The sequence below is a fragment of the Phyllostomus hastatus genome, unplaced genomic scaffold (assembly GCF_019186645.2).
Source record: "Phyllostomus hastatus isolate PE091 unplaced genomic scaffold, TTU_PhHast_1.1 phas_contig_80, whole genome shotgun sequence".
NCBI classification, from domain to species: Eukaryota; Metazoa; Chordata; class Mammalia; order Chiroptera; family Phyllostomidae; genus Phyllostomus; species Phyllostomus hastatus.
Genome location: NW_025333960.1, coordinates 4,070,922 through 4,096,236, shown reverse-complemented (window position 1 = coordinate 4,096,236; position 25,315 = coordinate 4,070,922). Strand labels below are relative to the sequence as shown.

The following is a 25,315-nucleotide window of genomic DNA, read 5'->3' as shown; positions in this document are numbered from 1 at the left end:
TACACTCTTACCTTTCCCTCCCAATCATGTGCCTGGTACAGGAATGCCATTCCATTAATCAGCAGCTGTCTGGATTAATGTATAGAGAGCTGCATTAACTTACACAAAGCTGAGTTCAAAGGTATTTTGCGGGCAGTCAGATGGCAGGACAGAAGTGTAAATACAAATCCAATTCATAAAGTTATCACTTGTTCCGTATTGCATTAGCACATATTGCAATATACACAGACACACAATCCATAAGAGAACCAGAATAAAGTCCATTCACACAGCAAACAATTGAGAGGTGGTTATATGCCTGGAACTGTTTTAAGGAACCACTGGGCTCTATACTCACACTTACATGCTTCTTGGATGAAAAAACAGACAGTATACAAGGAAGTGAATAAGCATTTAAAGTAAATAAATAGGATACTTAAAAATAAAGCATGACTATGAACAGGGCTACTCCAGAGAGCTAATCAGAAAGCCTCAGAAAGGAAGAGGAACTGACACTCAACTGGAATTATCTATATGCTCCTGTACTGATGTCTCACTCTGAACTAGAATACAAACATCATAGGATCCCTGTGCATTTTGCTCACAAGTGTATCACCAGCACCATAACAGTGCCTGGCCCACAGCAGACACTCAGTAAATACTGAGTAATAATGAATGGGTGACATTCTATCATAACTACATAGCCAACTGGTTCTCTACTGACATACGTGAGCTCCGAGGATGGGTTATGTCTGCCAATGCCTTTGTTCTTCCACCTTCTGTAGACACATAGGAAGCATCTGCTTGTGTGGCAGGCAGTATAATAGGAGCAGCAGATGGAAAACAGGAGATGGGGTCTCCAGCTTGGAGGAGCTGACATTGTAGCAGGCAGGTGAGACAGAAAATGAACAAAGAAACAAGATAATTGCAAAGTTTCCCAAATGTTCTAAAAGGAATCTAGCATGGTGCAGTAGAGCATGGTGGCAGTGGGGAAGGGGAAAGGGGAAAACAGTACTTGTGAAAGGGTAGACAGGAAACGCCTCTCTGAGGAGATGAAACTTAAGCTAAAAACCAAGCCTTGCTCCCCACAATGACTGCAGACTGAAGAGCCCACCACTGGCCCATATGTAAGCCATGCTCGAGAAATGGTTAAGGATTGACTAACTGACTGAATAAATGAATGAATGAATGAATGATTAGACAACTGTGTTTACAGAGCACAAGCCACTTCTTTAAATAAGCAGAGGGAAGAGAAATGAAGTTAGAAACTCCCCTTGGCACACACACCCTACCCAAGCAGGGGCTCATTGTCCTCTTCACCTGCCCATGAGGTGGATCATGACCTGGAAGGCTCATCCTCATTCCCAGGCAGGACACCAAGGCTCCACCATTAGTGCTCCATCTTTCGGAATCAAAAGCACAAAGATCTGATAGTGGAGCTCTGAGAAGTGGAGCATGCAGCCAGGTAGGAGGAGGAAGGGGGCTGGGTGGGGGCACAGCTCACCAAGTGCAAAGGCCGCAAGGAAGGCAGTGCTGACACTGCTGGCACACAGCAATTTGACCGTGGCAAAGTCTAATTCCCCCCTAGACACAGCTCCCAGCAGCAGGGCAGCCATAGCAGCCAGGAGACCCACGACGGTGGCCTGCACCTGTCAGGCAGAAATCAGAAACATGAGGAAGGGTCCCTCTGACCATCACTGCCCTCCCTGCCCTTCACCATGCCTCCTCTCTGACCTTCAGAGGTCAGGGGAAAACAAAGACAAACACCTTCCTTCAACCCAGCTCCCCTGAAAACTACTACTTTCCCTTCCACTTCTGTTCCATGTCATCTTCAATCACGGAATCTAGTTCTTCATCTTGCCCTCAGCCCTTGGTCAAAGACTACCAGGCTCTGGCCCACAGCTTCTCCTTCACTGCTTTGGGCAAGTGGTTGTAACCTCCTGTAGGGAACCGATCTACCTGGCAATGGCAATTGTAGCTCAGCCCTACAGGAAAGCCCATAGGTGCGTGGTGGCACACAGGAACCAAACCCACGGATAGGCTTTCCCGTGGGAAACCAGGCCTGCATTATACCTAGGCTGCTTTGTGACTTGCTCTTGCTAAAAACTCCCTCACCCTGAGTTAAGGTAGCAAATGCTTACTGCATATCTTTAAAGTAACTTCCTGAAGTCTGTGCTAATTCTCCCAAGGATCAAAGTGTAACCAGACCAATTACTCCTATTGTTCCCTTGCATTTGCAACATTTTTTCCTTGTTAACCTGTAAGAAGTAATCAGTAACATCCCTTCTGTTGCTATCTGTAAAAAGTTAGGTTTGCTACCTAAGGCAAACCTAAACATAATGAATAAAAACCTTCTTTGATGTATGCTATTAGAAAGCCAATAAAAGCCTGTCAAGGCAAGGGTCAGGGTGCTCTCCCCTTGAGAGAGTGGCTGTGCCATCCCTTTTCTCCACATGACTCAGTAGTCTGTGTGAATTTGTCTCATCTCATCCATAACACCGCGAACACTGCGGGCCGGTGTCCGTGTCAACCTCCAGCAGCACAAACTGTGGATCTGTCCTGGTAGAGATGCTCCCTGGTCCTCAGCTACAGCTCAGAGGCCATTGTGTACAGTTCCCATATTCCCTTTCCTTTCCTGCATTGGCACTTGCCTTGCATGCTGGTGCCCTGTTCTCTGCATTCTCTCCTGTCCCCAGCTGCAGTTCCCATCTCATGCAGGCGGGACACATCCAGGTGGGGACACATCTCTGTATGCACTCAGGCCAGTACCAAGGGTGCCCAGATCTAAGTATTAATATTGGCATCTGCTCTCAGTAGTCCAAAACATCTCAGTGGAAATAGGCTGTGTTATTAAAGAAGGTTGAATAAACAAAGAGTTCTACCATATATATATAGATGGGGCAAGTTAGTCCTTTAAAGGTGAAAAGTGCCCTCCAAGTTCACATATATAATTCCAATCAAAGTCCTAACAGTTTTTTTCATGAAACTCAACACATTTCAAATTTCACAAAGAAAGTAGATGTGTGAAAATAACCAAAACAATTTTGAGAAATAAGATCAAGAGAGAGTTTTGGCATATTTATTATCAATATGTGTTTTAAAGCTAGTAATTAAAACAGGGTATATTGGCAGAAAAATAGATCAATATGACAGAATGGAGTTCAAAAATAGAATCATGAATATATGAAAATTTAATATGATAAAAGGCATTTCAAATCTATATGACTAGTGAATAAATAGAGTAAGAGAAACTGAATATCTGTTTGAAAAAAATCTAGAGTGTGCCCTGGCCAGGTGGCTCAATTGGTTGGAGCTTCATTCCCATACACCAAAAGGCTGAGGGTTCAATCCCCAGTTGGGCATAAACAGGAGGCAACCAATTGATGTTTGTTTCTCTCATCGATGTCTCTCTACCTCTCTAAAATCAATAAACATATCCTTGGGTGAGGATTAAAGAAAAATTTTTTTAAATCTAAAGTGTAAAATAGGAGAAAGTATAGAATAGTATGTTTCAGATTTTAAATTACTACTACTAAAGATACATCATTTAAAATCAATAAAGAAAACTATAGATAAACTAAGTCCAAGTATGACTTAACACAAGATAACAAAAAATTCAAAGACAGAGATAGATTTGGAGAAAATATTTCCAACATATACAATAAAGGATTAGTATCAGAATAATTAAGCCCATTTTACAACTAAACAACAACAACAAGATAACCTGACAGAAAGATGCACAAGAGAGGTGGACAGGGAACTCACAGAAAAGGAAACACAAATGGCCAAGAAACATGCAAAAAGATGGTCAGCCCCATAGTAGTCAGGGGAATTTTAAATGAAATCACAATTTAAAGGCATCTTATTTATTTGTAACCACTGTTAGCTTTCATCTATTGAAAGTTAAGCAGTGTCTTATTTCCTGCTGGGGTCCTGAGCTCTGAGAAGAGAACCTGGATTTCAGCCCTCATCTGTGCTCACCAAATAAATGAATGAATGAGTCTACGAATGGATAGGATACACTATTTTTACCCATCAGATTAGGTAAAATTAAAATTTTAAAGTTTGATAACAAAATACACATTGACAAATATATGGAAAAATGGTCTCTTATACATTGATGGTGGTAAAATTGGTACAGGAATTTTGGAGGAAAATTTAGATGTAAATTACCCATACACCTTATAATCTAGCATTTCCCAGGGAAACAACCGCAAATGTGAACAAAGACACATAATGATAATGATACTTAGAGTTGCTATTGTCTGAGTGCTTATTATTTGCCCTTTTAAGTGATTTTCATTCATGAAATCATTACAAGAAAAGTACAAATTACAGAATTATATATATAATATAATATTTTTATTTTTAAAAACACAGAAAGTCACCATATATTATCTATGGCTTAGAATAATACTTTCAATGCTGGTGAGGTTATAGAGAAACCAATGCTTCAAATATTAATACTAGTGCTATAATTTAATACTAAGAAGTCAAATATTTTGTGATGCTTTTGGAAAAAATGTGGAACCTTCAACTGTTTATAACTTGTGAACTTGTGGAAAGTTTTCTTAAGAAATTTGTGCAAAAAGGGAACATTTTTGTTGCAGTATAATTTATCAAGTAGCAGCTTCAAAACAACTGCAGATGCACCCACAGGCCAATAGTTAAGTGAAGTGGGACAGGGCCCAGTTTTGCATTGGCCTGCCGGGCTAGGTCTCAATGACTACCCTTCAATCTTACTGGGAAATTTCCAGGCCCTAGTAGACATTAACAATTTTAAATAACACTCCTGGTTCTATTTACATTATGGAGTATGCTGAAATTATTAAAAAGTTTGATTGTGAAACTTATTACACAATTTGTTTCAATGTTTAGCTTTTTAAAAATAGAGGGGATAAAATTATACCCACACTAATATTAGGACCATGTGCAAAGTTGCTGCCTGGCCCAGAGCAGGACTTAATACATGTTTGTTAACAATCAATCATGCGGAAATGTACATACATACAAACAAGGATTTGGTGTAAAATAGAAAAGTAAAACCAGTGAATTATAGCTGAGGTATTTATTACCTGCCTGTGCTCAGACCCACTGTTACGAATGCCATCAGTGTCTCATTTAATTTCTCAAACTCTTCAGCTGCAGGCTTACTTTGGCTGTAAATTACCCATATACCTTATAGTATATTACTGGTGGTCCAGGCCCATGCAAATCACCTGAAGTGGAGAAGGCAGACATCTAAACACAGAATCACAACAAAGGCAGCCCCAGCAACATATGCAAGGCAACAAGGAGCTGTACCTTGTGTCAGGTTGAAACTGAGATCTGACTGGAGTCTTTAAAGGGCTTCCTTGCCAAGTGAACAAAAGAAAAGGACACTCCAAGGACAGATAATCACATATGCAAGACATGAGGCTGGTGGGGAAGGTGGGACCAGACCATGAATGCCTTTTGGGCCAGGCCCACACTTGGATGGGGGAACCATCAAAAGGGCTTAAAGAAAAAGAGGACTTATTAGCTTTACATTTTAGAAAAGGTTGCTCAGGTGGCTATGCAGAGGTGAGCTAAAGGTCAAGAAGCCTGAAGCAGTTAAAGCAATGAAGAGGTCTGTAGTCAGCCAAGGGACCAAGAGGCTAAGGCAAGGAGGGCAGGGCTGGATTCCAGCATAGCTCAGAGGTAGGATGCTCATTTACTGGCTGAAAGGACAAAGGGCAGAGAAGCTGAATGTGACTCAGTTTTCAAATGATTAAATGTTAAGAATATTCAGTAGGCATAGCTAGCATGATTGATTAATATGTGCAAACTAGACACCATACCTCTCCCATGATCCACAGCTCATAACAACCTACCTTACAGGTAAGTGGAAGTGATTCTGAGGGTCCCCAGCTGACACTCAGAGTAAGCTTTCAACCATCAAACTAAACTGATTTAGGGACTTCAGAACAGTTGAGTGTGAGGAGGGAAGGTGACAGGCCAAATCTGGCTATGCTGTTTCAGGGATACTTTTGGGACACGCAGATAGAGATACCCACTAGAGAGCTGCAGGTAGTGGCTCTGGAGCCAAGGTGAGGGGTAAAGTAGGAATTCTCCTAATTTGATGAACAGGGAGATATGGCTGATCGAGTCTGTGTGCCCTGCCCATGTCACCAGTTAATACATAATTGCCTTAACTCCAGGCCTGTCTGATCTCAGAGTCCAGGTTGTTTTTGTAGGCATAGACTGCCCCCAGCCAGAGAAGCCCAGGAGGTTCTGGAAGGAGCCACTTCCTGTCTAGATCCAACTCCGCCTTTGCCTAAGCCCCTAAGCCAATCTCTTCTAAGGCTCTCAGAGTCAGGCTTCCTCAATGAGCAGGTGAACACATAAGCCAACTAGGGTCTACTAGAGGGATGTATATGTTTAAAAGAGCAGGCAGTATATAAATGACAAAGAAGAGGGTCTTGGAAAGGCTGAGATGAAATAGGTAGAGAGGCAGCGGTGGGGCCAAGGAGGAATTTTCAGGTAGGAATGACGTACAGATGCTCCATAAAAAATAAGTAGAATCACATGCACAAGGCAATCACAGGGGAATGGCAGCAACCCTGGCAAACACAGTTTGCATAGAATGGGAAGAGAAGGCAGTTAGCACCCCAGGCTACAAGAAAGAGAAGTAAGGAAGTACAGGTGAATCTTTCAAGAAGCCTCCAGCTACTTGTGGTCTGGTGGGCATGGAGTGAATGGATGATTGACCCTCATCCCCAAAACTTAGTCCAGAGCACAGGGATAAGGGCTCACTTTGCCCTCACCCTTCCTACCTGGAATGGGCCTGGCTGCAGATTCAAAAGTGGGGAAGGGATAAATCAATAAGACAAAGGGAAAAGTCACCTGAATGAGGGCGAGGTTACTGCTGATGACTCTGTGTTGCTCCTGGGGGTCATCGATTTGCCCAGTGTTGGCCTAGCATGGCGAGAAAGGGGAAAAGGGTAAGTATGTCTAGGTCCAAAACTAGGTCAGTCCTTCCTGGAAAAGGCAATCCGTCAGAGGAGTAATCAGCAAATACCATTTCACTGTAGTCAAAACAAATTATTCTGATCAGGTTTCCAAAGAGTGACTCAGGAGTGGAGAGGTAAAGATATCTTTAAGAATCAGATGGTGCCATGAGCCATGACTCCCATTCCCAAGTGTGCAAATGCACACACATATATACATGCACATGAGCATGTCACCCACCTTCAGGGCCACCTTACTGCCAAGTTCACCCACAGACTGAAAGGGAGGGACATCTCTGTGAACCTGGCCTGTGCTCTCAGCCAGATCTTTGGCCACATTCTCCCAAACACCTGCAGGTACCTTCTTCCCACTCCAGTGAGTCACATTTCAAAGGACAACCAACCACCCCAACTTTATCTCTGCAAATGATCCTGTTTCAGAAATGCATATAAGTCTCTCTTCTCTTAGGATAAAAAAAAAAAAAAACAGGATCAGAAATACAATTTTCTCCTTTAGAAATGGTAGTCAGCTCCAAATACCATAGCATTGCCAGCAAAATTCAATACGTAGATAAGAAAAAGTTTCAAAGCAAATATATTTTCCTAGTTTCTTTGTACTGAGTTCATTAAGTTCCTAAACACCGCTGGGAAAAATATAATCACATTTCTTTCTACAAATGGGGGGGGGGCACTTTGTGTCTTCAGTATGACAGATGTCTGGGATATATCTCAGAGCCTGAGTCACCTCTTCCCACAGACAGACTAATACCCACTTCAAGGATCCTCGTAGGAACAAGGACACAAAGTAGAGCAGAACACAGCTGCAGACTCCACAATGGGCCCAAAACACAAGGCCTCTCTGCTCCATGCCTACACTATGCACTCCTGGGGCTCAGTGTTTCCTATCAATCAACCAATTCCAAGGCCGGTGCTGCTCTTATCAGATGAAGGGCATGCTGACCTATGACCCCTGAGTATGAATCTGAAAAGTATTCCTTTCTCGAAACATTTTATTTCCATCTCTACAAAATGGTTAAAATATATAAATCTATAACCTGTATGACCCATGCAACAGCCATTTTTCTGTGTGAAGGTGCCTGGTGGTGTCCAGAGGTATATTATAGAACAGGAAGTAGAAGGTTGAGGAAGTTTGGAGATCTCATAGAGAGGAGGGAAGAAGAGTGCCAGAGGGAAAGAAGCTGTGGGAAGAGGTAGCATATTAAGGAACTAGGATTTTGGAGCATCTAGAAGCATTTCTAGGCTAGGGGATGGGAATGGGCAGCTGTGTGGAATGCAAGTGAAGGTCAATGGAGCCAAAGCTGTCCAAAAATTGGGAGGCTTGGGTTTTGAATGAATTATACATGTGAATGCTGAAATCATCCAGAATGGCAGTGGAATTTGGTGTAGAGTTGAAGACCTTTAGAGGGCCTACTTTCCAGGACTGTGGGGGACTAACCAAGTGGCAAAGGAGGGGAGGGAGCAGAACAGGATGGTGAGGTTGCAGCAAGCCCACAGGCCATCAGGATAAACCACAGGTAGGAGTCCTCAGGAGGCAGGTCTCCATCAAGATAGAGGGACATTTCTTAACCCTAAATGGTGGTCCTAGAGATATCAGGGTAAGAGCCTGAGGAGCACCACCAGTCTAAATAAGCACAGGCTTGATGGCTTTTTGCTAAGACTACAAAGAGAAATTTTGTGGGAAGCTGGAGCATCTTTTACAGACATCAATCTACATCCATGTCAATAGAAGAGGTTAGATAAAGCCCTTCCTAAATGTGTATTTGATTACATATACTTATACATTTTAAATTTCTTTATCTCCTAAATATAGGTTTCTATAAGAAATCCTATGGAATCCTTTCTCAGTTCTAGATTTTTCTAAATTTTTCCTTACTGCCTGTATCAAACAGTCTGCTTTCACTGGTTCAGACCATGGTGTGATGGATATTCTCCAGGCACCTCTCTGGTTCTGGGTTATACCTGGAAGACTGACCTGTGTGGCTACATGTACAAGCTCCCTTGTGGTATTGTTTCTGCTTGGTTCTGGCCAATAGGGAGCCATGGAAAGATACTGGAGGGCCAGAAGAGTGAGGTTGGGGGTGTGCATATCTCTCCATCCTTCTCACTGGCCAGTGGCTACGTTCCCTCACCCAGACCTGCAGCTCCAGCCACATGGCCCTCTCCTCCAGCTACAGGCTCAGGTATCCCCAGTTCTGAGAAAAAAAACCCACCTCCTGCCCCTTTAGGCTTTGAGTGATTACTTTCTATTGTTGCCAGTCCTGGGGTGTTTCACTGTCCCTTTTGGGTTTGCCACTCACTTGCCCACAGTTTGGTGAATGAACTCACTAAACTCTGTTCGAATCCAATCTGTGTGCTACCTCTTTCCTGCCAGGATCCTGACTTACCCAGTAAGTTATATCTTCAGGAGCAGCAAAAAACATTTGTCACTGCTTTGTATGTTTTTTTCTAATAACAAAATATATGTATATTTACTGGGTTAAGATAGAGGAGTGAGTGAACATAAGTTTTGCTATTCTTCTCCTTACCCAAATTGGAATAGAGAAAGACAATCTTAATTTGTTCCAAAGTTAACACAGAGATTTCCCCTATAGGTTTCCTCCAGCTTCTCCTGATGTTAACATCTTATACAACCATGGGACAATCATTAACTACTAAGACATTAATACTGATTGGTATGACACTATTGACTAAACAACAGAATGTATTTGGACTTCCCCGATTTTTCCACTAATGTCCCTTACCTATTTCAGGAAATAAATCAGGATGGCCCACTGAATTTAATTATCACTGTCTTCTTGGTCTCCTCCAATCTGAAAGTTCCTCACCTTTTGTTGTCTTTCATGACCCTGACCCCTTAGAAGAACACTGGTCAAATATTTTGCAGAGTGTCCTTTCACTGTTTGTCTGGTGTTTGCTCATGATTAAACTGAGATTATGGGTTCTGAGGGAGAAGAGTGCAGAGGCGAAGTGGTCTTCTCTTTGGTATCCAGGGGTACGACACCAACATGGCTGATCACAAGTGATATTAACTTTGTTCACTGGGGAAGGTGATACCTGCCAGAATTCTCCACTGTAAACTTAACTATTTTTCCCTTCCCATATTCTATTAATTAGGAGTCATTAGGTCCAGTCCACACTCAAGGGAAGGGGAACTGAATTTCACCTCCTAGAGGACTGCATTTCAAAGATTTGAGGAAATGTGCTAAAATGACCACAGCAATTCACAAATATTTGGGGAGATACTTAGAGGTTATGCAAAGATTCTATTTCTCCTAAAAGTGCTACCTACTACTTCATTAGCAGATTTTGCCTGCAACAATGATCACTGTGGTATTCTAATAGTGATTTTATATTTCTGCCTTTCTTTCCACATTTATTAATTTAAATTTTTCTCTAAGATGGAGATGTACTTTCTCCCCCATTTATTGACTTATTTATTTATATGATATATATGGGCTCATGGGTAGTTATTTTATTCTTGAGGTCATAAGACAGTACTATTTATTTTGTTGCTAAAATTGTTCCAGCTATGGGCAATGTGAGCTCTTTCAGTTTGGTTCCTACTTCTTTCTGACATGCCTCACCTTCATTTTAGCACCTCCTTACTTCCTGGCACTATCATATATTCCAGATTCAACTCAAATTTTCTCTACCCCAGCCTTCTTCTCAAGGATGCTGGTTCCTTTTATTGGAGCATGGTATCAGAAAACAAGGTCTGGGCACCAGGTGTGTTAGGTGCTACTGGGCTAGTATTGCTTCTAGGTCCTCTTAGTGGATGGAGCTAGGAAATGTATATATGTACACTAACCCATGTATGTATGCATAAACATTCATATTTTTTGTATCTATCTGCATACATATTAAAATAAACATGAGTTCATACTGGTATCTCTGTCTTCAATATAGCATCACAGGATTCATTCTAGCATTGAGGAGACAGGGTTTTTTGGTTTTGTTTTTTTAAAGAGTGCTAGAAAACAAGAAGAGTTATCTATAGTATAACACAGATTAAGAGGAATCTCTGATCACTGGAAGGCAGATGACAGTTCCGTTGACAGAAGAACCCATAACCTAAAATGAAAGCAGGAAAGGCCTAATGCACAAAGTAGAGGTGGCCCTGGGGATGATGGGAGCAGAAAGGTGACTAGGACAACTGAAAGGGTATTTGGTTCAGAAAGCAAAGCAGGAGCTTTAAGGAGGGCTGGCCTCTTCCCTTGCCTGCCTGGTTTGTGCCAACAGTGGGACACCTGGCTGCCTGGGTCTAAGCACAAGCAGCAAGAGTGTGTGTGTGTGTGTGTTGGGGTAAAAAAAAAAGCAGAGCAGTGCCTAGAGTGGTGATTACAGGGACACAGAGCCCCCAGATCCGTAACACCAGTTCCTGGCACACATCTACAGGTAAAGAATTCTGACTCTCACCCCAAATCACAGGGGTAGCCTGCTTTAAAGGTGGCAGCATTCACAGGTACAGAAAGTAAAAGGAAATCTAAAGTATAACAATGCTTAACCAGCTAAGAATCACTGTTATCTAAAGGACAGCCACAACCATGAAAAAGTTATATAGATACTTGAGGATACAAACTCTTATTTTGCACATACTTTTTTCCTTTTGGTTATTCTCCTTTAAAATTTAGGCAAGGAAATTGTAATGGGTAAAATTGTGCCCGCCCCCAATAAGTTAAAGTCCTAACCCTGTACCTTGGTATGTAACTTTATTTGGCAATAGTATTGCTGCAGGTGTAATTAGTTAAGATGAGGTCATACTCGAATAGGGTGGGCACCTAATCCAATGTGACTGCTGTCCTTAAGAGGAGAAATTTGGAAACAGATAGGAAAGAGGCAGAAAACTAAGTGAAAATGCAGACAGAGATAAGGGTAATGTCTCCAAGCCAAGGAACACCAAAGACTGCCAGAAAACTACTAGAGGCTAGGAGAGAGGCATAGAACATTTTCACTTCCAGCCTCAGAAGAAACCAACCCTGCCAACATCTTGATCTCCAACTTACAACCTTCAGAACTTTGAGACAATAATTTCTGTTGTTTAAGCCACTCAGTTTGCAGAACTTTGTTCAAGGCAGACCTAGGAAACTAAAATTATTACATGACTTCCAATTTAAATGAGGCAGGCCATCATCTTTCTTTTCTGGACTTTGCATTTGTTCTGATACTTAAAAAGCATTTTTTATCAGCAGATTCTAAAAATACTGGTGTGCTTTTCTGTTATCACGCTTCACTTTAAATTATTCAGTCTTTTTGGCCTAGCTGGTGTAGCTCAGTGGATTGAGCTACAGGCCTGTGAACCAAACGATAAGGATTGCCAGTTTGATTCTCAGTCAGGGCACATGCCTGGGTTGTGAGCCAGGTCCCCAGTAGGGGGTGCGTGTGAGGCAACCACACATTGATGTTTCTCTCCCTCTCTTTCTCCCTCCCTAAACATAAAATCTTAAAAAAATTATTCAGTCTTTCAAAATATACATTTACGTATGACAACTTAGAGAAAATTACTTTCAAGAATAAACCAATTATCTCAGAATCACTTATTAATAACTCAGTTCTTTCACTGATTTAAAATGCCAGTATTATCACATAATAGATTATATTTGTATATATCTGAGCTTATTTCTAGAGGTTCTGTTTTGCTCTATGATAATATCAATTGAGACTGGTTGCAAAATATTTTAATTATTATAACTTTAAATTAAATTTTAAAATCTGGAAATGAATTTTACCATTAGTATTCTTTCTTTTTTTTCCCACCAATATTTTCTTGGGTACTCTCACTAATTCCTCCATATAAACTTCCCTAAATCCCTTTAGCATGCTGATAATAACTGTATAACTTTACAAACTAAAACAAGGAGAACTGGTAACTTACAACACTGACTTTACCCAGTCAGAAACTTTGTATTTGTATTTCCACATTTGTATTTCCCTTTTTAGAGTTTTATTTCCACAGGTCCTGTACCTTTCATTTTGAGGCTTCATGCTGAAGATGCTTTAAAATCAGTTAATAGTTTGAAAGATAGTTCTTTTCCAATGGCATTTTGTAATTATTTTTAGTGACTGTAAAAGTATATAGATACATATATGTGTTAATGTATATTTCAAATTTCATCCAAATATTTTAAAACCAGGTTACTTTACTGAGCTATTATCTTTAATGGTTTTCTAGTTAATTTGCTTAGAATCTTCCAAGAATACAAGCATATCAATAACAAGTTTTTCTCCTGCTTTCCGATATTTAAAGCTCTCATTTGCTTTCCGTGGCTTACTACATTAGCTAAAACATCCAGAACAATATCAGTAAAATATTCTTCTGTTGAAAGTTGCACTAAGAGTTTCTTTTTAAAAAAAATTATGAATGGGTGTGAGGGAAGTCATAATCTATAGAGATTGGAACTGGATCAGAGGCTGCCAGGGCAAAGTGCTACGAGAGACTGGACTGACTAAAACAAAATGAGAGAACCTTGTATGGAGAGGGGAATGTTTTATATCTCAATTGGGCTAATAGTACATGGGTATGTATGTATGTGTTTATTTAATTTATTGTCAAAAGTAACTCACGTGTACATATAAAATCTGTGAGTTTTGCCTGGGCCCAGTGGCTCAGTTGGTTGAAGCATTGTCCCATACACCAAAAGGTTGCAGGTTTGATTTCTAGTCAGGGCACATACCTAGGTTGTGGGTTTGACCTGTGATCAGAGAGCATTCATTAGGCAACAGATCAATGTTTCTCTCCCACATCAATGTTTTCTCTCTCTCTCTCTAAAATCAATTAAATAAACATATCCTCAGGTGAGGATTATAAAAAATTTGAAAATCTGTCAGTTTTTATTATATTAATTTATACTTTAATGTAATCATTAATGTTATTAAGAATGAATGTTGAATGCCTTTAATATTCTACTGTGATAATACAGGGACTGTTCTCCTTGGACAGATCACTATAATGAATTATATGAATTCATTCTATTTTCCCTCTATGTTTTACATATTTTAAAAGAATTACAGCACTAAGATATGATCATTGTAGAGAAATACAGCTAAGCATTATGAAATAAAAACCTAACACCTGAAAAGCCAGCATGGCAGAGGTAACAATCAACATTTTTTTCCCTCCTAGACAATGATCAATATAATCAGGCATGCCAGTGTCTACATACACACATGAGTATGCATGTTTTTGTGTGTAAATGTGTATTTGTGTGTGCCTGCTTCATGTTACCTGCTGCTTAAAACATGTTGATGTCCTACAGGGCTCTGCATGATCTGGTCCCATGTGCCAGGTTCCCTGTTATTGCAGTAACAAATTACTGCATAAAGCAACAGAAATTTATCCTCTTACAGTTCCAGTGGCCAGGGCCTGAATTTATGAAGCTAAAATCAAGGTGTCAGTAGAGCCTTGCTCCCTCTGGAAGCTTTAGGGGAGAATCTGTTCTTTTGCCAGTATGCAGAGCTACATTTTTTGGCTTGTAGCTCTTTCTACATCTTCAAAGTGGCAGAGGATCTTCTCTCTGGGACTCTGCTTCTCTCAGTTCTTCTCTTCTATCTAAAACTTCCCTCTGCCTCCCCTTTATAAGGACTTTTATAATCCAGGATGCTCTCCTATGTCAAGGTCCTTAACTTAATCACATCTGCAGAAACCTTTTCCATATAAGGTAATATTCACAGATTCCAGTGATTAGGACATGGACATTTTGGGGGGCTGTTGTTCAGCAAACCACCCCTCATCTATGTCTCCAGCTTCCTGTTCCAGGCAGCCCCCTCCCCTCACCCTCAGCACTCCAGCTGAATCTGTGGCTCTTCTCGCAGTTTCATGAACACACCACACTTCCTGTCGCCACAGGCCTTTTTCAAATACTGGATATCAAGTGGGCATTACAGAGAGAGAGAAAAAGAATTTCAATTCCCAGAAGAGTTGGGAGAGAGAAGAAGAAGGGCAAAGTTAGGAGCCTTCTAGTTAAAGAATCCACAGGAAAATACCTCCGGTTGTGTGACATTCAAGGAACCCTTCTGGAGAACAAAACCCCTCACAGAGGTCATTAACACCATTTAATACTCTGTCTCCTCTCCTCTATGAAATCCTCCACCAAGCCTGTAGTGCTCATTAAGGCTTCAGTGCAAACGTGTGGAGCTAGGCTCAAAGTCCAGGTGGCTGAGCAATGGCAGCATGTAAACTGGGCACAGGGAAACAGAGCCCTACCTGACATGGGGTTAGAAAAACTCAGGGGACATAGGGGCTGAGCCTGGGCAGACAAGCAGTCCGACTTAGGCTATGGAAAACCAGGATGACAGGCATCATGACAGAACAAAACTCAACAACACTTGTCTTTTTACAGAGTCCAACCCACCCCTCTACAAGCTACTTCAGGAAGACCTGCTGGTGCATACATTTCCCTCCCCCAAGGGAAGGTGGTCCAGATGTCCAGATGTCCACTTACAGCTGTGGAGAGTCGTGACGCCAGTGTCATCTCCAGGTTCCCCTTCAGGCCCACTAAGGGTGGCACCAATGTCAACAGGTCTTTAATCTCCACAAATGCTGGCCAGTGCTGGTGGGGACAGAATAAGAAGTTCAATCCACACACATATTGACATATATTGGACATTTGTTGAGAGAAACTTTCCATAAGTTACTTCTTACTCCCTATAAAATAAATGAGTAACACTAACTAGTTTCTTTAATGACTTTAAACTAAATAAAAATAATGACGAAGCTGTGAAATTTTCTTAATACTATTATTCAGTGAACAGCTGTAGTGGCCTCAAGAGTCCCTTTCTCTGGCCCTCAGCACCTGGGAAAATTGGGGAATAGGCGTGGTCTATCCTGTGGACATTCTTTGTCAGGAGTGCCAATGTGTTTATAGAAATAGGAATGAGTCACCAATTTTCAAAGTTGGGAGATTCACATGAACTGGGAGAGCATGGGCTGAAGAATGGCACTGCTTTATCAGGGACAGAGCCTCCAGGTGGCCCCAGGCCTACACCACTGCTCTCAGGCACCAAGGCTGAGTACATGTTACCCTGGTGCATCATGTAGGGGGCTCTGCATTTGTCAAAACAGATAGAATGTGTCTCTACACAGGTCTCCATCAAATGTAAAGAAATAAAAATTAAAAATAAAAGGAATGAAAGAGATGCAGTTTTCAAGAAAACTAGAAGAGAAAAAAATTCTTTGTGAAGTAAAAACTACTCCAACCTGTTTCACATACACTAGATTATCGCTCAATCAATTTGTAATGATTCTCCTGACTTACTGGAGCTCCCTGGCCCCTACAGATATCTGTGACCCCCTATACGATAAGGACCTCCTGGTTTTGGAATGCTAGACCTGAAAAAAAAAAACAACTTTGTCAATGAGGAGATAGAAGGCCTGGGTCCCCCAATTCCTAAGACAAGAGCTGTGTGAAGGTGTGAGGATCCACTCACCTCTGGGCCCTGGAGAGTCATCATCAGTAAAGCAGCAGCACAACAAAACTTTTCACCAGGCCTAGTGGTGAAGGGACTGGGCCAGGCCCTTTTAAGACCCATTGTTTATGGTCTTCACTCCTTGATTATTCCCTTTCCTTACCTACAAAGCTGTGAAATTCAGAATCCTTACCTGCTCTGATGGATTTATGAGTCTGCCCTCTTCTAAAAATTCAGAAGAAAGCCATATCAGGCAAGGATACAGGCAAGGAGGTACACCGTAATCACAGTCCCAATCTTTGGGAAGCGTCTGGCCCCAGTGCAGCTGGGCAGCTGTCTAATGAGCTACCACACTCTACCCAGCAGAGCGTGATCTCCCATCAATTCATGGGCAAAGGCCCTCTCTGCTGCCACCCTACACATCTTCCTGCTACCTCTGACACGCTCCTGTGTGCTCTCTTTCCCTGCCTACATGCAACATCAAGTACCCACCAAACCAAAAGTAAAAACAAACCCCAGCTCTCTCAGCCTTCCCTGCCACAGAAGCCTTCCTCCTCTCTTCCTCAGCATCACCAAATTTTGAAGGAGTTCTTGTTGTCACCTATCATGATTAAATGCTGTGCAAGCCTCTGACTACCACAGTAATCTGCAGCAATACCCAAATTATGCAGCGGCTCTTTCAATAATCTTTTAAAATCGTCAAGCAGGTCCCAAGTTTGTGATCATTAATATAGAAAATGTACATATCTAAGTAATAAAGCATCAACTGATTTTTTAAATGTTTTTATTGTAAAAGTAAAAGAAGGCAACATAAAACTTGTGGGATGTTTAACACTGTATTTGAGAAACTGGTGCATTAATATCTTGTTTGACAGAAGTAGTTATAATTCTCAGTGAGTTCTCAAGGTGCTCATAGACATTTCGGTTCTAATTTTACCTATGTGTTTCATACTTGAAAATAGTTGCTCTCAAATGTAGGTGGTGCTAGATAGCGATGAGATGAACGAAGTATGATTGTGAAGCAAGAAACATTTGTCTCTGGGAAGATAGGACCTATAAAAGTCCAATAAGGAGACATGATCACATTTTTCTTTAAGGTGAATGTCAGACTGCAGCTCTAGGCACTCCATTTGAAAATTGGCAGGTAACATATTTATGTCAACTGAAATCAAGACACAAATATAGCAAAATATTGACTATTTCCCCAAACATTTTGAAATGTTTTCAAATTTTTGTATCAAATCAAAAAGCAAGGCCGCATATTTTTCATTGTTACAGGACTGTGTTTACCCCATGTATCAAAATGCATAAAATTGTTTGCCTTCATTTGAGCTTGCCATAATTTCAGTTTCATTTGGAATGCCCTTATGGTTTGAAACATGGTATGGATAACGTGGTTTTCATCTTGAAGATGCATGTTTAACTCATTTAGATGAATTGTTAAATCGAATAAAAATGCTAAATCTGTAAGCCAGTTTTCGTCATCAAGTTCTGGCACAAATTTGTGTTTTGATACCATAAACGACTTGATAACATGTCACAAATCACAAAATCTTTTCAACATTTGGCCTTGACTTAACCATCTTACTTCTGAAAAGTAAATGATGTCACCATAGGCAGTGTCAATACTTTCAAGGAATTCCTGGAATTGGGGATGATTCAATCCCTGGCTCTTATGAAATTCACAGTCTTTATGATGATTTCCATGGCATTATGCATTTTTAAAGTTTTTGTGCATAAGTTTTCTTGATGTACTATGCAATGATAGTTCATCAAACATGAGTTTTGGGTGGCAACTGCATCATCTATTAATTTTGCAAGTCTCTCTGTTTTATTTACCATCACCAAGCACCATCAGTAACTATTCCAGATATGTTGAAACCAGGCAAAGAAAATCACTTTAACATATTTTTTACTGCTTCATATAAAATTCTCAATTTAGTTGTATCTTTTAATGGTACTAAAGAAGCCATTTCTTCAGTGACATTACATTCATCATCAATACCTTGAATAAAAATGGCAAGGTGAGCCGTATCTGTAGCAACAGTGCTATCATCTATCATCAAAGCATAAAATTTAAAATTAGCAGCTTTACTATCCAAATTTCTTTCAATATTTTTCCAATATCATCAATCTGCCTGGCTATAATCTGTTGAGATAAACTGATTTTAGAAATATTCTCCTTTTTTTCAGGGCAAATTATATCTGCCATGCTTTCTATACATTGCTAAATAAACTAACCATCAGAAATGGTTTTAGGTCCTGGCTGGCATAGCTCAGTGGATTGAGTGTGGGCTGTGAACCAAAGCATCTCAGGTTCGATTCCCACTCAGGGCACATGCCTGGGTTGCAGGCCACGGACCCCAGCAACCGCACATTGATGTTTCTCTCTCTCTTTCTCCCTCCCTTCCCTCTCTACAAATAAATAAATAAAATCTTAAAAAAAAGAAATGGTTTTGATTTTTTTGTTATTAAATATGCTACCACATAACTAGCATTTACAATGGAATCTGCCCAAGTAGTAACTTTTTGAAAAATTTTTTGTTAAGAAGACAAAAACTTTTTTTCAGTTCCATTATTTTGTCCTTAGGACACAATCCTTCATACACATTGAATTTGGTAGTATGTTTTGGCATATAATGCCTTTCAAATTATAGTCTTGAAAATATACACAAATTCCCTACAAATTAAGCAGAGTACCTTACTATTCACCTCAATAAAAAAGTGGTCACCTGTCCATTTTTCACTGAACAATATTCCTTCATCCATAATTTTTCTTTTGGGGGGTTCTTTTTTCTTTTTAGACATTGTAGAAGTCAGGCTGAGATTAAAACATAAAAATAGCTTCCAGCCAAGATGAAGGTATAGGTAGAAATACTTCACTTCCTCATGTAAACAAAAGAAGGATAACAACCAATTTAAAAACAAAACAAAACAAAAAAACACCAGAACTGCCAGGAAATCAAACTGCATGGAAGTCCTACAACCAAGGAGTTAAAGAAACATTCATCCAGACTAATAGGAGGGGCCGAAGGCAAGAAGCTTGGAGAGGACATGTGGCAAAGTAGCAGCTGGTGAACCAGGCCTTCCCACATTTGCATGAAGATAAAGGGGGAGGAACAACTGGGGAGCGAGACAGACTGCACAATCCAGGGTTCCAGCATGGGAAAAATAAAGACTGTAAAAATCTGTGGGGATTGTGACAGCAGGACAAACTGCCAATTTCTTGAAAGTGTGGTAAGAGCCAAGCAAATGGCATTGTTCCCTCTCTGGCCCCTCCCTCACATACAGTGTCACAAGGCAGCAAAGTGTGTGGCCCTGCCCTGGCAAATACCTAAGTCTCCTCAGCTTACAATGTAAAAGGTGTGCTAAGACAAAGAAATATAGACCAAATAAAAGAGCAAATCAAAACTATGGAAAAAGAACTAAGCAACAAGAAGATAGTGAACCTATCAGGTGCAGATTTCAAAACACTGGTAATCAGGATGCTCACAGAAATGATTGAGTACAGTTGCAAAACAATGGGAGAAGTGAAGGCTATACAAAGTGAAATAAAGCAAAATATACTAGGAACCAACAGTGAAGGGAAGAAACTGGGATTCAAATCAATGGTTTACAACAAAAGGAAGAAATAAACATTCATCCGGAAAAAAATGAAGAAACAAGAATTAAAAAAAAAAATGAGAGGCTTAGGAAGCTCTGGGACAACTTTAAACATTCCAATATCCAAATCAAAAGGGTTCCAGAAGGAGAAGAAGAAGAGAAAGAAATTAAAAACTTATTTGACAAAATAATGAAGAAAAACTGCCCCAATCTGGTGAAGGAAATAGTCATGCAAGTCCAGGAAGCTCAGAGTCTCAAAGAAGTTGGACCTAGGAACACACCAAAGCACATCATAATTACATTAGCTAAAATTAAATATAAGGAGAGAATCTTAAATGCAGCAAGAGAAAAGGAGAGCGTTACCTACAAAGGATTTCCCATCAGACTGTCAGCTGATTTGTCTAAAGAGACCTTACAGGCAAGAAGGGGCTGGAAAGAAGCAATCAAAGTCATGAAAGGCAAGGGCCTACATCCAAGATTACTCTATCCAGGAAAGCTATCATTTAGAATGGAAGGGCAGATAAAGTGCTTCCCAGATAAGGTCAAGTTAAAGAAGTTCATCATCATCAAGCCATTATTATATGAGATGTTAAAGGGACTTATCTAAGAAAAGGAAGATCAAAATTATGAACAATAAAATGACAACAAACTCACAACTATCAACAAATGAACCTAAAAAAAGAAAAACAACAAAAGAAAAACTAAGCAAACAACTAGAACAAGAAAAGAATCAGAGAAATGGAGAGCACATGGAGGGTTATCAGAGGGGAGGGAAAAGGGGGAGAATGGGGAGAACAGGGGAAAAGGTACAGGGAATAAGTAGTATAAATGGTAGGTACAAAATAGACAGGGGGAAGTTAAGAATAGTACAGGAAATGGAGAAGCCAAAGAACTTAGATGTACAACCCATGGACATGAAGTAAAGGTGGGGGGAATGCTGGAAGAAGGATGGTGCAGGGTAGAGGGGGGAGAAAGGGGACAAAAAAATGAGACAACTGTAATAGTATAATCAATAATATACTTTATAATAATAATAAGATAAGGGACTTTATTTACTTTTATTATAATAATTAATTGACAGGAAAATAGAAATCAAGGTTAGGGCCCTTCCACAGCCCTCTCAGCTACCACTACAGGGCAACACAGAGGGCCAATTGTAAAAAACATGGCGAGTGATGTGTGAGGCACTGCTGAGGTATGAAAGTACCTTTAATAATCAAATAAGAATGTTCACCTGACTTCTAAATAACATTAAATGCCATAAAGTTGCAATGGTAGATGGAAATATTATTGATAATCGCTGCCTCACAATGTCACCATGAGCACAGGTAGCATCTGATGGTGTCAATTCTACTGTCTGTGCTTGGAAGAGAACACACTGGGAACCACAAATCACTGTAAAACTGAAGCTATATATGCCTACAAACAGCGAGAATGCATGTACATTTATTTTACATGACATTACAACATGTAATCACAAAAGAAATCTCATAATATTTTAAGTAAATTTACAATTTTGTGTTGGGCTGCATCCATAGCCATCCCGCAGGCTGTGGGCTGGATACCCCTGCCCTAAAGGAAGCAGTGACCTCCAAGTGGGTGAGTCCACTGGCTCTCCTAACATCCATTCTGCTGCTCCCTCTGTGCTGGGGAGCTTTCCACCCCATGACCACTACCCAAACATGTACTAAACTCCCACTGTGAGACAGGCACACCTCTGAGCTCTCCATATCCCCTGTGGCCTCTGTAACCATTCCATCTTGGCTTCCACTGAGGGCTCCTTGTCCTCCTCCAGACCTTTTAATTTTTAAAAATTTAATTTAAAGGATTTTATTTCTTTCTCCAAATAGGAAAGCTACAAAGTTAGAAATTTCACCAAAGTCTAATAATCCTTGATTTTAAACCGACTTTCAACTCTGGCCAGCCCTCAGGTTATACGATAGCCTTGTGGGACTTATTAAACCAGAACTAATACCCTATCTCAAGAAAACACAGGGTCAATCTTTTTCAAGATTCTAATTCCACAGCTGAGAAACTCCCTCTTAAAGGACAGATTGAACCAGACCAAGGAGATCAGGCTGCCACCACACCACTGATTTCCCTGTGGCACACATGGCTCCTGACCAGTCCTTTCCCAGTCCTGGATGCACCCCAATCCATTCAAAGTCTTCTTTCTGCCAAAAGTAAAACCCAGAGTTCAGGAAACCCAAGGTTGCAGACCTCCTGTCATAATCCTGACTTTCCCTCATGTTTCGCCTTCATTTCTCCTTTCCTTCCACATCCTCTCCTTTCCAAGGCTTGAGTTACCTTCCACAACCACCCCACTCTCCATCAACAAGCACCTGAAAGAGGTAAAGGCTAAAAGGTTAACCTTTTGTGGGGGTCCCATCCTTCTTGTAAGCAGTCAGTTGGGTGTGGGCTGGGACACAATCATGGACAAGGAGATTTGAGAAATCATGTCTAGACACATGAGGCATCCTTCAACCATGAGGGACAAAGTCGACAAACATGGAAATGTAGACTGGAAAAACAGTAGGATGCTGGATACTGGTGACACTATTAATCCAGTGAATTAACTTGCGCTGGAGCTATCTCATTTACAGACTTCTTTACAGGGATCATAAATGTTTTCAATGACCAGCTCAGATCTGCCTTCTGAGTGTCAGGTCTGACCCAGCTGTTGACCGAACCTTGATATCCCACAGGCCCTCCTCATCAAGCCTCCTTTGCCTTGCTCCACCCACTGTAGTTCCAAAAATCCTTCTTGCTCTGCCAGCCAGGATTTAATTAACCTGTTGTGTTCCCTGACATCCTGGCATCCAAAGTTTCACAACTGTCTTAAATTCTGCCACTACCTTCCAAAAGAGCAACACTTTAAAGACATCTAGCTGGGTCACTGGCAAAGCTGAAATAAATCAAAAGTAATGATTCGTGCACTTGGAGAGCTCTGAATCACAAACACAGCCTCCCAGCTTTGCCCTGTGGCTGGAACCACACCCTCCAGGGCATCTCTGACCCCATTGCCAGGGTTGAGTGCTGTTGCACATATACAACCATGTCACCCAGCCCCTTCTAACCTTTCATTAGCAATTTAACTCCTGGACATATACCCAGTAGAATCCTTTTACCCTCCCCCCCCAAAAAAAAACATATGCCTACCTCCCCTCTAAAAAAACATATGTAAAATGTTCCTGGTAGTATCATGCCTTCAGAACAGCCAAAACAAATCCACAATATTATAAGTCAGAAGAGTGGTTTAGGTTTGGCCAGGCATAGAGGGCTGAGAATGCTCTTGACCCAGGTGGTGGTTACTGAGGTGCATTAATCTTGAGATGGTCCATCAAACTATACATATATGAGTTGTGCAATGATCTATACTTCTGTGCTATACTTCAATAAAACAAATACATGATATTTATTATTAAAACAAAGAATGACAACAAAATCAACAACCCCTGTGCTCTCAGTATGTAACTTAAACTCTTGAGCAGAGCTGACATTGTCCCTCACTGCCTGCCCAGAGCCCCATCTCCATGACAGTGGTACTTATGTTCCTCACTCTTCACAAACATACACTAATCTGTCCATACCTATGCATACACTGATCCCTTCACCTGGGATGTTTACTATTCCTCACATCATCCTGAAAACTGCTACATTATCCAAAATTAAATTCCAACTGTCCTACTAACTGTAGATTCTCTGACTCCTTTAGGAAGAATGGATTATTCCCTCTTCCTTCACAGGCAAATGTCTGCTCACAGCCTCCACTCACTCACTCATTTGTGGTATGGTCTAATGAGCATCTGCTTCACCTATTAGACTACAAATGCCAAGAAGGCTGGTGCTGGTCTGCTTTTGCTTACTATTGCACCCTCAGGGCCCAAGAGCAGCTAGCAGAGTTCATTCAACAAAATGTGCTGAATGAATCAAGGAGGAACCAGGTGAACAAGTGACTTCATCTATCCTACTCTGCAGCATTTGGGTCTCAGCTGCTCAAAGGCAAGGACCCTGTCTGATTTGTCTCTGATTCAGTGAAGAGAGATCACATACCCTCGAACAACAATAAAAGCCACTCTTACTTGCCCTGGCTGGTGTAGCTCAGTGGACTGAGCTCTGGCCTGTGTACCAAAGGACTGCTGGTTCAATTCCAAGTCAGGGCACATGCCCAGGTCCCCAGTAGGCGGTGCACAGGGGTAACCACACATTACTGTTACTCTCCTTCTCCTTCTCCCTCCCTTCTCCCCTCTCTAAAAATAAATAAATAAAATCTTAAAAAAAACAAAACAAAACAAAAAACACTCTGCCCTGGCTGGTGTAGCTCAGTGGATTGAGCGTAAGCCTGCAAAACCAAAGCGTCACCAGTTCAATTCCTAGTCAGGGCACATGCCTGGGTTGCAGGCCAGGTCCCCAGTAGTGGGGTGTGAGAGGCAACCACACATTGATGTTTCATTCCCTCGCTTTCTCCTTCCCTTCCCCTCTCTCTAAAAATAAATAAATAAAATCTTAAAAACACACACATATTCTTACTGTCTCCAGGTACACACATGTATATATAAACCCCAAAAGTTCTGGAAGAACATGCACGACCTCATAATACAGCAACAAACTGAGAGTGAGGGCTGTGGTCAAAGAGGGCTTAACTTCACCTCCAATACTTATTTTATGAGAAAGAGAAATATTTATACCTTCCTTGTATAAATAGTTTTTTTTGGGGGGGGAAATGATACTCTGACCACATACTGGACCTCAATCCAATCCCTAGGCCCAACCATAGACTGAATTCGGACCACAAAAAGAGAGAGACCTCTAGCCCCAAATTGAGAGGAGGTGAAGTCAGAACCCAACCAGTGTCCTTGGTCTCAGGACTGTGCCAGGCACAGCCCATGAAGTGTCCCTGCCAAGTCAGGAGGTCGTACTTGCTATAAATTCTTAAGCCTCAGGCCCCAGCAGCAGGCTCCTCCAGGCAGGCATGGTCTGGATACAATGGAAGCCAGGAGCCAGGACCCCATCTCTTGCTGAGGGACTTCCCTTTGGAGTAGTGTTATCAAGGGTGCTTTCTTCATTGCTTAGCGGTGGTGGGCAGAAAAAAGGTGGTGGAGGTTCAGGAGCCAGGGAAACTCAAACGCCCTTGAACCTCACATCAAACTGGAGTCAAAGAACCATGACTGTGAAGTGAGAAGAAGGAAAAGACTGTGACTTTAAGAGCTATTTCTCTTTCTCCCAGCTGCTGGCTCCTAAAAATGAATGGCTAAAGGACTGAATTTGCAGACAGCCTTCCCCAAGACACACCTTTTTCTTCACGCTGGTGTCCCAGATGGTACCTTAACACACAATCCAGA

General features: G+C 41.1%; 1 protein-coding gene across 23 annotated transcripts in view; it reads right to left on the bottom strand.

Moving 5' to 3' along the window:
* The window catches only part of SLC41A3 (solute carrier family 41 member 3), an 83,423-nt gene that overhangs the window by 31,388 nt on the left and 26,720 nt on the right, over positions 1-25,315 (bottom strand). For all 23 annotated transcript variants that reach the window (XR_006786995.1, XM_045849841.1, XM_045849849.1 and 20 more), the window contains 3 exons: positions 15,407-15,514; positions 6,844-6,915; positions 1,484-1,628 (listed from right to left, as the gene is read on the bottom strand). Coding sequence is in view for 22 of the 23 variants with exons in the window: in XM_045849841.1 (XP_045705797.1) it covers positions 1,484-1,628; positions 6,844-6,915; positions 15,407-15,514 (325 nt within the window). In the remaining variant the exon portion in view is untranslated. The remainder of the gene's footprint in view (positions 1-1,483; positions 1,629-6,843; positions 6,916-15,406; positions 15,515-25,315) is intronic.